Consider the following 12,756-nt stretch of genomic DNA (forward strand, 5'->3'; position numbering starts at 1 on the left):
CACTCACACTCTCTCTCTTTCTCTCTCAAATAAATAAAAATAAAAATATTAAAAAAAATAATCCATCCACATAACTCTTATGTACACATTATCCTCTTACCTACCACTCTACCCAGCATTCCCTTACTTATCTCCAGTTCAGCCTCCATTCATTCAACCCATTTCTACAATATCTACCTTCTTAAAATCCTCTTGAAGCCAGCAAATACAAAGGGACAAGTGTCAAATTCAAGGGTGCATCACACTCTTATATATTTCACTTTCCTGCAGCATTTGATATTGTTGAGAATACTACCTTGTAAATAATTTCCTGGTTTAATATTTACAATCTATTCCCCATGACGTTGTCTTATTTTGGCTGTTTCCTTGTATCCTTCTTTCTGTATGAAGTCCTCTCCTCTTCCATCCTAAAATATTGCAGGCGAAGCCCTAACTTCAATCTTTAGCCTATTGTTTTCCTCTTTTCCTTTCTGCAGTGTTGGCTGTTTTCAATTTTTGTCATATTTTGAATATCAGCTTTATGCCGATGGCCAGCAAACTAATTATATTTGCAGAAATCATACTGGTGACCTCTGGAACTAAATTTTCAAACACTCACTCTATAGCTTCATGTTATTGTCTGATTAACACTTCATATTCAAAACATCCAAAATTAATTATTATTATTATTATTTTTTACATTTCTCTTCTCCTACACCAGGAAAACTTGGCCCTTAACCACCTATTTTCCAAAGCCCATTAATGATGGTAACACCATCCACCAAGTCATCCAAGCTAGAAATTCTCCTTTATCCTCCATATAGGACTGTAAATGAATCCTGACCCATACTGTTCTTTCCATTCCACCATTTCTGTCCTGGTTTATCATCACATCATTAATCACCAGAACTATTGCAATTATCTTCTAGCTAGCTTACTTTCCACCTAACGGCTCCCCTGTCCCAAGGCAATATTTCATCCACTCTGCTGAAAAAGATGATTCTGAAACATATTTTTACTGTGGCATTCCCATTTCAAATGTGCGCTGTCAACTGAGAGCCAAAATAATTAAACACAAATTCTTTAACATTATATTTCAGACTTCTTCGGATCCAGTTTCAACTTTCTAATTTCAATTTACCTCACAAAAGACTATTATTCTTCAACTATGTCAATATGTAGCCATTTGGAAATATAAATAGAACTTTCTATGTATCCAGAACTATTCTAAGGACTTGACAAATAGTAACTAATTTAATTCTCTCAACAGCCGTAAGAGTTAAACAATGTTGTCTTTTATTTTTTTACAGATGAGGAATTGAGGTGCAGAAATGTGAAATAACTTCAAAGGTCATACAGATACTAGGTGTCCAAGCCAGGATCTAGACCCAGGCCATCTGGCTCCAAGTCCGTGATTTTAACCACTGTGTTATTTTATCTACCATCTACACATGACTCTCTAACATTCTCTCTGCTACTATTCTTTAGTGCTTCAAAAAAAATTTTAATAATTTTTTTAAAGACTTTATTTGTTTATTCATGAGAGACACAGAGAGAGAGAGGCAGAGACACAGGCAGAGGGAGAAGCAGGCTCCCTGCAAGGTGCCTGATGTGGGACTCATCCCAAATTCCGGGATTACACCCTGGGCCGAAGGTAGGTGCTCAACTGCTGAGCCACCCAGGCGTCCCATAGTGCTTCAAAACTTATTCTCTCAGCTCTGATCCCATGTATTGTGATTCTTAGTCACATCTGACAACGTGTGCTATTATTCTAGCATGTATTTCTGATTTTCCTGTTTGTCTGCAATTTCTTCTAGGATATGTCTCATTCATTTCCATATCAACTGCGTAAGTATCTAGCAGAGGGAAGATACTCAATCAGACATAACTCTACTTCAAATTTACATCTCAAGGTATGATGCACCTTTTAAAATATCACATCGAATCCATGACTTAATTGTGAAAAGATCGTAAAAACTGGGATTCGCTGATTTCAAAGAGATTGCTCTCAAAGACCAAGACTATAGACACAACACAAGGAGAACAAAGGAGGGCACTAAATCTACTGTCTTTCGTGATTATATGTGGATTTTATGGCTTTTCATCTTATATTTATTCATGTACACATTTAAGTTTTTGTTTTTTACAAAAATACTAGGTTTGTGTAAAATTTCAATTTCACGTAAGAACTTTTCATGATTTTCACTACAAAAGCTACATTTGTATCTATATATACATTATATATGTGATGGTCAGATAAATATATATGCGATGACAAGATAAATGTCACAATAATATTAAATTTTAAGAAATAAGCACACATGTAAGAAGATAAGGTGAAAGAAGAATGTTAATTATACAGTTTCTCTGATAATTGTGAATTCTATTTTTTCTTCATTCAAATACTTGATTTGGCTATAAGACTGAATTAGCTAGCCATATATTGTTTTTCAACCAAAAGACATTTTATAACTATTTCCCCCATGTGCTTCCTAATAAGAACATATTATATGTAGACATGATCTCCAAATCAATGTATAATTATGCATTAGAGTTTAAAGAGGTTATTGAGGTACTACTATGGGTAACTGAGCTTACATGCCCTTTGTGACACTAAGAAATGTGTTGTTTTTGTCATTTATTTATTTCCTGAGTCATCCTAAAAGACTATTATTTAGCCAGAGAATCTCTTCCATGAAAAGTTTGGATATGCTTACCACACTGCTGTGACTCATCTGAGCCATCTCCACAGTCATCATCATGGTCACAAACAAATTGCTTGGGGATGCACACTTTATTATGACACATGAAAGCATTTTCATCACATGTATTATTGGGAGCTAAGAAAGATATCACAAAGAATGAAGTTAGATGAGTCCCTATTTTACTTTTCCCCATGTGAGGAGTTTGGGGAATGTATGTTATTATACTCAATAATTCATAGTTATTTAGAAAAAGAAAAGTTTGCTCAATATTCTATTCATAATATATATCAACTACATATAAATTCCTAATATATATTAACATATACCAAATATATTAATGTAATTCAAAGTTTCAGTATTAATATATTCAACAATTCCAGAGTGACCCTAAAATTTCAGGACATTTAGCAATCTGTAAGTTTGCTGAGGGATGAATTCAAACATTCACATGTGATTAAAAAAAAAAAAGACACTCAACTGTAATAATGCGGCTGGATTTTTTTCTCTCCTCATTCCTTTACTAATATTAGTAAAGTGATAAAAAAAATTGAAACCTTGCTTCCTTGTGAAAAATGGAACTGAAAAGACTACCAAGCACTATTGCTTATGATGAAGTGAAAAGAAAGCATCAAAAGAGCTAAGAAAGTTATTGTCTCTAAGATGAAAATAAAACTTCTCGGTTAAATTAAGATCTATGGTGTGATAAGCCCAAGCATTAAGCACCACATCAAATTAGGGATATCTATCCACAAAATGGAATATCGATTCTTTCGGAATCCTGAGCCATGACAATAGTGCTGTAGCAAAGGTCCAAACCAAGGGGGAGAACGGTTGACCAAAAAGTCCAATAACTTTCAGCAAAAGTTCAAAAGCTGGTAACTTGTGCAGAGTGAATTAATGTTAATATGCACAGAACAATATGCATAGAAGCACAGTGGTTTGAAGAGATCATTTTCAATTACCTTGTCTTGTTTAATGGATAGATGCTATGGTAGGACTCAAGGTTTGGGGTATTTTGAATGTAAAAAAAATCTTCTATATAATGGATGTTAACTAAACTTATTGTGCTAATCAGTGCACAATATTGCATATACCAAATCATTATGTTGTACACCTAAAACTAATACAATGCTATATGCCAATTATATCTCAGTTTTAAATAAAAAAGGACTCTGAAACATGGCATTACAAGATACTAGAAAGGGGAAGGCTTTGCAAAGGGTCACTCTGCTACTTATGATTTGTATCCTGAGGAAGGTATTTACCTTCTTGCTGCATCTGTTTCTTTATCTGTTTAATGGGGATAATAAAACCTATCTGATAAACTTCTTGCAGGAACTAGATAAGGTATATGAAGCAGATCAGCTCATTTCAGGAACTCAATAAATTCCAGGATGCTACTTAAATTCCTATCTGTGTAACAATTATTTTTGGCAGATCCTCAAAAACATTTCACTGAGATACTTTGAGAACTCAATAATGCAAATAAAAGCACCTACCAAAATAATTGACATATAATGGGCACTTGAAAAAAATTACATGACTTCTAACCTCCTTCCATGTCTTAATAGGCACTTCCCTCTACATAGAACACCTCTCTTTTTTCTCTTTGTTCTTTATGACTCAATAACGTTATTTTTCTTGAAATCCTTCAGTGACATTTCTAGTGTTTTTTGTATATTATTTCTTTGTGATGACCTCGTATCATTTCTATATTTCATCTGTCACTGAAGGCATAATTATTCTTTTACAAGCCCTATTGGCTCCCTACCCCCAGACTTCCCTGTCTTGAAAAAAGGAAATCTCTGCTTTCAAGTCCATAATGACTAAAATAGAGACAAGACTAAGTAAAACAAAAAGGATTCCTTGGGTTTAATCAAGTGTAATTTATTTTCAACAAACTTATCTTCAAAAATGATGTGGAAGCCACGTAGGAGCCGCATTAAAAACTGCCCATTATAAGAAAAGTAAAACACAGTTACTAATAACTCCTCTAACTTTGAACTGTATGACAGCTTATATAACTCCAGTGAATTATGCCAATTCTAATACGTGAATTCTTTTTTTTTTTTTTTGAAACATAAGCAACAGAGGCTTATTTAGCATTAACGCTTTCAGGTCACTTGAGTACAATTTGTTGTATTTTAGCATAATTTACTTAATAGCACCCATGTGTTCCAAAAGTGCTAATATGCCTCCCAGAGTGTTAACTTGCTACAATAGCAACAGTATACTGGGACCATCTGGTCCCTGAATTGAGGCATAATCCTTTATTATGTAGCCCTCAGTAGCCCCATTGACCTTTACAGACACACAAATCAGTTTCAAGATCAAAGTGAATCATTCTACTATAGCATGAGTTCTGTGCTCATAGGCCTGCCTCAAAGTTTGTTCTTCCTTCTCCACTTAACTACGCCTTCCACCTCCACACACGCACACCCGCATACACACACACCTATGGTATGGCTTCAAATATAGTTGTAAAGACCTCAAGACGGGTCCTTGGTGAGATAATTAGCAGAATTCACTTTAATGAGCAGAATTCACAGCACTATTTCTGACAAATTGCTCATCTCAATAGATCCCCATGTGACCTTGGGACCTGCATTCAAATACTCGGCTCCTTCATTCTCTTGATCAAGCAAAGGAATTTATCTAAATTTTTACTGTTGAGCAATTCCGTGAAAATTTCCTGAGGTGACCAAGAGTCAGAGACTTAATAAATTGTCTGACCTCCTAAGGTGTTCCCCCAATCCCCTGGCTTCATTCAGCTATAGCCATACTATTTTTACCTGACCTAAGGGTTAATACCCTCTCCGTAGGACTAATAGGTGTTTACTGACCTTCTGATCAGTAGTTATTTGGGATCACATCAGCCATTTATAGAGTGTCCGTAATAGGCAATCTAAAAGCCTTTGTGGGGGTAGGGTTGGGGTTCTAGAAAAAAAATAACAAATCTCCCACAGTCACACACACACATCAGGAAGCTACATAACCTCAGAAGCGAAATGATGAATCTGGGTTCATCAGAATGGTTTTAAAATGGGTAGTATTTTTGAAAAACTCTGAACAGCAGTTAGGTAGAGGGGTTGCTGGACTATTATGGTGACCACATGGCACCTGATGAATTCTGATACTACTTATGAGTCCAGGGATTGGGAAAGTGAGAGAAAATGTGATATGGTGAGTACTGCAAAAGCAAGAGTCTGCCTTCCTTCACACAGAGCCCCACGTGTCCTACCACAGCCCGCTGTGGAGAGCTCATCACTTCCATTAGGACAGTCCCTTTCACCATCACACAGCCAGTGTCGTGGTACACACGCGTGGGAGCCCTGGCAGCTGAACATGTCGACTGCACAGGTCGCAGCGCCTGAAACCCAAGGAAAGAATGCTATTAAGGTCACTACATGTCTGCTGGGAAAGGGCTCAGGCTTATATTCCCTGTAGAAAGAAAGGAAACAGAAGAATGCTGCTGAAAAGGAAGAGATTATTGCTATCAAATCATCACACATTATCCTTCTCCTAGAGATGTTTATGCATTTTCCTCTCGGGATGCATTCCTTCCTAAATGCAGGTATTAGATGTCCTAAGGCTGCATGGCAGAAAATAATAAAGATCTTTTCTCCGTAGAAGATGTAGCAAGGCATAGAAATGCCATAGAATTGGTAATAAACGATGATAAAATTTCTCAAAGACTGAACTGAACCTAAAAGGATAATAATAATAATGGCATTTTTATTACTTGATATATGCTAGGCACTTAATATATTTACTCATTTAATTCTTGCAAAAATTCCAACCAGGACTATTATTTGTGTCATTTCACTGATAGGAAACTGAGGTTCACAGAAGCTGAATAGCGTGCAGAATGTCACAAGTTGCTCAGGATGCCACGAATTGAGTTGGGGATCCAAAAACCCTTCTGATTCCTAAGCACTTTCTCTTAACAACTGAGGTCATTGACTGTCACTCCCTACCTTGTGTTGTTGAAAAGAATAAATGTACACACGTTCCTTTTGTTTTTACACACTTAATAAACAGAATCTACTTTTTCTCTGCTCTGTAATTCAATGTTTCCCTTAGAGGCATGTTTTTCAAATGTATGCAGAAAAAAATATATATATATGCTTGCTGACTCTGATGATAAAGAGTCATAGGTGGTCCCTTTGTTTCTCCTTATATGGGTATAAGGTAATCATATGGAATAGAACAGGATTATTTCTCATGATGTTTTCCTAGCCTCCAGTACAGTTGTACATATGGAATGCTTTGTTTATTTATAGAAAATACTTGTTGAGTGAATCAGTTACAAGACCCTGAGATCATGTTCTAACTTTTCTTTAACTTCATTTTCCTGTGAACAAAAGCTACCTGTAGAATAGATGCTGAAACATGCATTGCTAGAATTAGTTTTTTAAATGCTAATATCTGCAGGAAGAAAATATGACTGAATAAAATGATGAGAGATATTTGGTTCCAAACATTTAAAGCAGTGACCAAAATGGTTTAATTATATAACCATTATCATCTTTCTTTTCAGCTGTAGAGTTGTTATGAGCAGATAATGCCTTTTATTGCAATGCTTTCAATATGGAGGGCAGCGGGGTGCCAAAATAAAACCCTTTGAGGATTTTTTCCATCATAAACATGACTGTCCTTGACATATACTTTAGCTTGGAGGACAGGACGGCAAGTGAATATAGAAAAGTCCTCCAGGTAATTCAGATTTTTTCATTGGATAGAGGATCTGTGCTAATAGGATGAGATTTAATATGATCTCTATTACTGGAGAGAAATCATAAAAATCTATTAAATAAATGTCGCTTTCATTTAAAAATGAATTTACCTGCTACCTATTATGTCTTTAATACCTTCTATAATAGAATTACGTTCCTAAAGAATTTATTTTTATACTATTCCTTATTATGATCTATCTTTTCAAGCTTGCTATAAGAATATAAAGTGTCACTTTCACTATTATGCTCTCAATTAGTGCTTTAATTTCCATAATATTTTTGTTATTTAGCTTGGGATTTTTACAAACTGCATTCTCTTTTGGTAAGGAAGTTTGATACTTCCTTTTCTACTTTCTTATTATCACCCCAATTTATTCTCAGGGTAGGCATAATAGATATAACATCAATTTGGCTGTTGAGAAATTTAATTCTGTATGACCTTGGAGAAGACTAGTGTCTGAGTTTCACTATTTGTAAAATGAGGGGTATGACTAGATAATTACTAAGATACCTCAAGCTATAAAATGGCATAAAGCTCTTTGCAGCTAATTTTCTGGCTCCCCTGATAGTATTTAACAGATTCTGTATTAAGAGCATGCCAAAACATCATAGTCAATTGGAAAGAAAATGGGCCAAAGAAAAAACTCATGGCTTCATTCTATAGTTACCCCTGCCATCTGGAGACACATTGCCTTCCTCAGGGAAATGAATCCCAAGAAAGGAAGAAGACAAGCTGAAAGATTTCTACCAGATACATCCTGTGCACCTGCTCAGACATAATATTTGATTGGTTAGAGTCACCATCCCACTTAGGAAGCATTCAAGAAATCTGAATTCGGGTCTTAGCCCTGTCATCACTGACGGATTCACTGGGTGACCTCAGGCAATTTGTTAACTTCTTTGAGTTTCTCTTTTTTCATCTGTCAAATGATGAAGGTGGACCAGAGGCAATTCTTTTTTTTTTTTTTAAGCTTTTATTTATTTATGAGAGAGAGAGAGAGAGAGAGCGCAAGCAGGGGGAGCAGCAGGCAGGGGGATGAGGGACAAGCAAGATCCTCATGGAGTTAGGAGCACTATGATCCCAGAATCCTGAGATCATGAGCTGAGCCAAAGCAGACGTTTAACTGACTGAGCCACTCAGGAGCCCAGATGACGATTTTCAAAATGAGATCCTCAGATTTCCAAGTCAGAACCATTCTTGTGCTTCTTAAGAAAGGTTGTGTTTACAGCCCACATTAGAATATTTGAAGGTGAAGATTAAGAATCTACATTTTTAACAAACTTCTAAGAAGGATCTTTTGTGCACTAGAGAGGAGAACCACTGAAATAAATTATTTATAAAATTCCTTTCCAATTCTAGTATATTAAATTCAGTTCATTGAATGATACTGAGTCGAAAGCAGGTTTTTTCTTTTTTTAATGTGTCTCCAGGTTGGTAGTTAGCATGTAAAATGCAGTCTGTAATTAAATGAAATAGACTGAGTGTTTTGATAACAAGTAAACATGTCCATTACCATTTTAATTCTTTAAAAAAAATTATCAGGACTCTGATAGATGTAGATGTGGCAATAATACTGAAAAATAAGGGAGAGAGCAGGAGAAATAGAACAAAAGAGAAGGGAAATAATTTATATTGTGTACATGTGTACAAATCATGTATAGATGACCACTATAGTTACATAAAGGAGTTCTTTTTTGTATCCTCTTAATAAGTAAGGAAAATACAGATGTAGGAGGATTCAACTCTGGTTTCAGGGTCTTTATATCTTCTACTATATTGTATCCACTCAGGAAGGACAGAAGTATCAACTGAGCCATTTAATATAGGGTTAAACAAAGGGTCAAAAAGCAAGATGATTTTAAAGACTGGAAACATGTTCAACCCATCCATCCTAAGTAGGTAATTATTTTGTTAAAATCAAAGAAAATTAATAGCAAAGAAAAACAAAAGAGTTAAAAGTGACCAGCTAGACAATACAATTGATTACTGATTTCTTTTTCCTTTCAGAGCTTTTTGATAGTGATTTTTCTATCTTTATCTGTTGTATAACTAAGTTGTTTCAGCTGTGTAAATAAAAAGTAGATTTGGGGTGGCTTAAATACCAGAAAATAAATTGCCTACTTTCAGAGGACACTTCCAATTTTATATTATTTACAGAGAACTTCAGTTTGGCTTGAGTAGTATAAAATCCTATCTATCTGTCTCCATGGTAGTGACCTAAAAAGCAGGCCACAACTACTGAAATTTAAAAGTGGTGTTAAGTATACTTCACTCTGTACATGTACCTTATCCTATGACTCAGATCCTTTTCCCTCTAAAATAGGGTAGAATAACAGCTATGAAACAGTGCTAATATAATGACTAAATATTTTATGCCTATAAATACAAACACATATAGAAATAGATCAGAAAGATAGACAAATAGGCATGTAAATAAATAAATTAATAGAATGCCTGGCTATTTGTCATAAATTTATACAGATTGGACCATCTCCTCTTTTACCTCTTAAAATTTTAAGTTAATAATTCCATTTAAGCTATTTGTTTAATGTTTATGATTATTTAAAAGCAATTACATTGGCTTTGTAGTTGATATGTAGTAGGACACTCAAACTAAACTCTAATCCTATAAAGCTGTTTTTTGAAGTACATTTTAAAATTATATACAATAGCGCCCTTTTTTACTTCCTATAATTCAGTAATAATAATCACCAAAATACATGTGTATACAAATGCAAATAGCATGTGTGGCTTGTGGCAGTATAAATCAGGATATTTTGAAGGGTAATTTAACTATTCATATCAAAGGCTATAAAAAATGTTTGATCATTTGATGCAAGTAATCCCAGTCATTCAGATCTAGGCTAAAGAAGAATTTGAAGACTAAAAAAGTAAAATTAACAAATACATTCATTGTGTGAATATTCAGAAAAAATTCTAAAAATTGAATAACTGTGTATATAAAAAATAGAATAATAGGTTGTCATTAAAATCATAAATCCAGCTAGATAGAAATGTAATGCTAAATTTAACACAGTAGAAAACAGAGTTTTATATATGATCTAAAATACTAGTGCATATATATCATATGCCTCAAACTTGAGAACACAAAAGAAACAACTCACCGCAAATGCTATCACTTTCATCTAATCCATCCCCGCAATCATCCTCTCCATCACAGATCCAATGTTTAGATATACATTTTTGTGCAGAACAAGCAAATTGGTTCCAAGAACAAGAAGAATCTAGAAAACAAACAAAAATGTTTGTTTTAGATGAAAAAGAAAAAAAATATAATTTGAGACTGTCTTTGGACAGATCTGACAATGAGAAAGTCCTTCCTTAGACTCTGCTAAAATAAATTGTCCTATGATAAAACAAGCCAAATTCTTCTTAGCCTATGACAGCTCTATGAAATTTTGACAACAGCCTGTGTATTCCCTCTCAGTGGCCAGGTTATGCAACATTTTTTCTCCCACAGAATTTTCACAGGGTTTGACTTTGAGCTGCTCATTACGCTAGCCACTCTCCCCTAAATATATTCCAGGGTGTCATTTAAAAACAAAGCAAACCAACACAAAAAACACAACATCTGGTGCACAGATATAAAACAAATATTCCAAGTGTGGTTTAGTCATTCCTTCTAATTTCTAATTGCTTTTTGGAGAAATAGAGAAAAAAAATGTGTCATAGGAAAAATTACAATATGATATATTCACCAGCATATATATTTGTTTTTAATGATGGGGTGACTAAAGAGGTTTTAGCTTGATGACAAGTCACCAGTTTCACATCCATACATACTAAACACTTAGATATTTTTACTTCTTTTGAGGACACTAAAGTCTGACTAATAATAATCCAAAATGATTGGTAAGGTGGCTTTTGTTTTATTACCAAATTATTCATTTATAATAATGTATTCTATTTAATTCCAAGGTGAGGTTTATGTTTGTTCTCCTCCACCCTCAGCCTATCCCTCCCCTCAGCATCACCAGACAAGATCCAAAAATCAAATCTTTCCAAATTCAACTATTCCAAATGTAAATTGTAATAAAAATAAACATTTAGATTTTGATGCTATAGACTACTTTAAACCCTTGTATCTTAATTTAAAATATTCACTTAGATAACTTATAAAAGAGAGAAGTTTAGAAAAACTAAAGACTGGAAAAAATGAAACTAAAGAAAATACAACCATCTAATGGCTTCCTGTCCAGATACTATGAATCTACATAAACTATTTGTAAAGTTCTCTGTTAATCCTGTTCACAATCTGACTCTAATGTAAAGATATATAGCATCTTAATCAAACAAAATGCACCTTCATATTTCAAGATGACATTTACTTTTAGAGGAGTTTGACATTTCATAGAGGATCCATTTTTAATCTTTTCTTCTATTTTGTCTATTCACCATAGTGTATGTTATTTGTGTTAAATGAAAATAGTGAATATATGCTTTCTTTCCCTATAGGAAATTTCTTTGTCCTAGAAATTACAAAATCCATAAATTCTATAAAATAAATTTTAAAAATCTGTCTTGCCTTGCCAAGTAAAATGAATGTACACACACACACAGAAATTAGGAGGCAGGTGGTGAAAGACGAGAGTTTGAGGAAATACAAGTTTAAGTACTATTTAAAGCTAAACATGTAATTAATAGAAACATTTAGAATAATTTTAGTCAATAGTAAGTAGGGAGCTAAATCCTTATTTTTCATTGCAGAAAGTAAATATGTTAACATTTTAAGTTAATAGGTCCGAAAATAAAGGTACATCATTTAGACCGATGAAGGTAACCACTAACAAAAGCAGGAAAAGTTGAAAGAAAAGTCTGGGGCAGGAGACTTATTCCTCATTTTAAGTTCTTCTGCTCTATGTTCATTTTTGTATTATCTAATAAAAATGATAATTGTTAAAATTAATTAGTAATGTTTTATATAAAAGCCCTATGTAATAAAACACTGGCATATAAATAATAATATGACATATAGAATAACATATAATGTCTCACCACAGTGGAATTCATCAAGTCCATCCTCACAATCTTTCTGACCATCACATATCCAGGTATTCAAAATGCATCTTCCACTAGGACAACCAAAATAATTTTCTTCACATTTGTGTTTGTTTTGAACTGTGATAAAATACAAAATGTAATGTCAAAAAATTTGAATTAATCTTAGACTTCCGCAATATAGGTAGATGATAAAACAGTAATATTCCTTAACGGAAGATATAAATAAGAATACTTGAATTAAAAAAAGAGCCAAGATGGTCTCTTCAAGAGGGTCAAGGTCATGAAAACCAAGGAAAAGCTAAAACAAACAAAC

The 12,756-nt window shown here is 34.0% G+C and overlaps 1 protein-coding gene across 1 annotated transcript in view; it reads right to left on the reverse strand.

Annotated features, from left to right (window-relative positions):
- Positions 1-12,756, reverse strand: part of LOC112912762 (low-density lipoprotein receptor-related protein 1B-like) — a gene marked incomplete at its 5' end in the record, with an annotated part of 93,272 nt that overhangs the window by 61,527 nt on the left and 18,989 nt on the right. The window contains 4 exons of the mRNA XM_072745185.1: positions 2,697-2,819; positions 5,926-6,054; positions 10,547-10,666; positions 12,438-12,560. Coding sequence (XP_072601286.1) covers positions 2,697-2,819; positions 5,926-6,054; positions 10,547-10,666; positions 12,438-12,560 — 495 coding nt within the window. The remainder of the gene's footprint in view (positions 1-2,696; positions 2,820-5,925; positions 6,055-10,546; positions 10,667-12,437; positions 12,561-12,756) is intronic.

This window comes from Vulpes vulpes, unplaced genomic scaffold (assembly GCF_048418805.1).
Source record: "Vulpes vulpes isolate BD-2025 unplaced genomic scaffold, VulVul3 Bu000000725, whole genome shotgun sequence".
NCBI lineage: Eukaryota > Metazoa > Chordata > Mammalia > Carnivora > Canidae > Vulpes > Vulpes vulpes.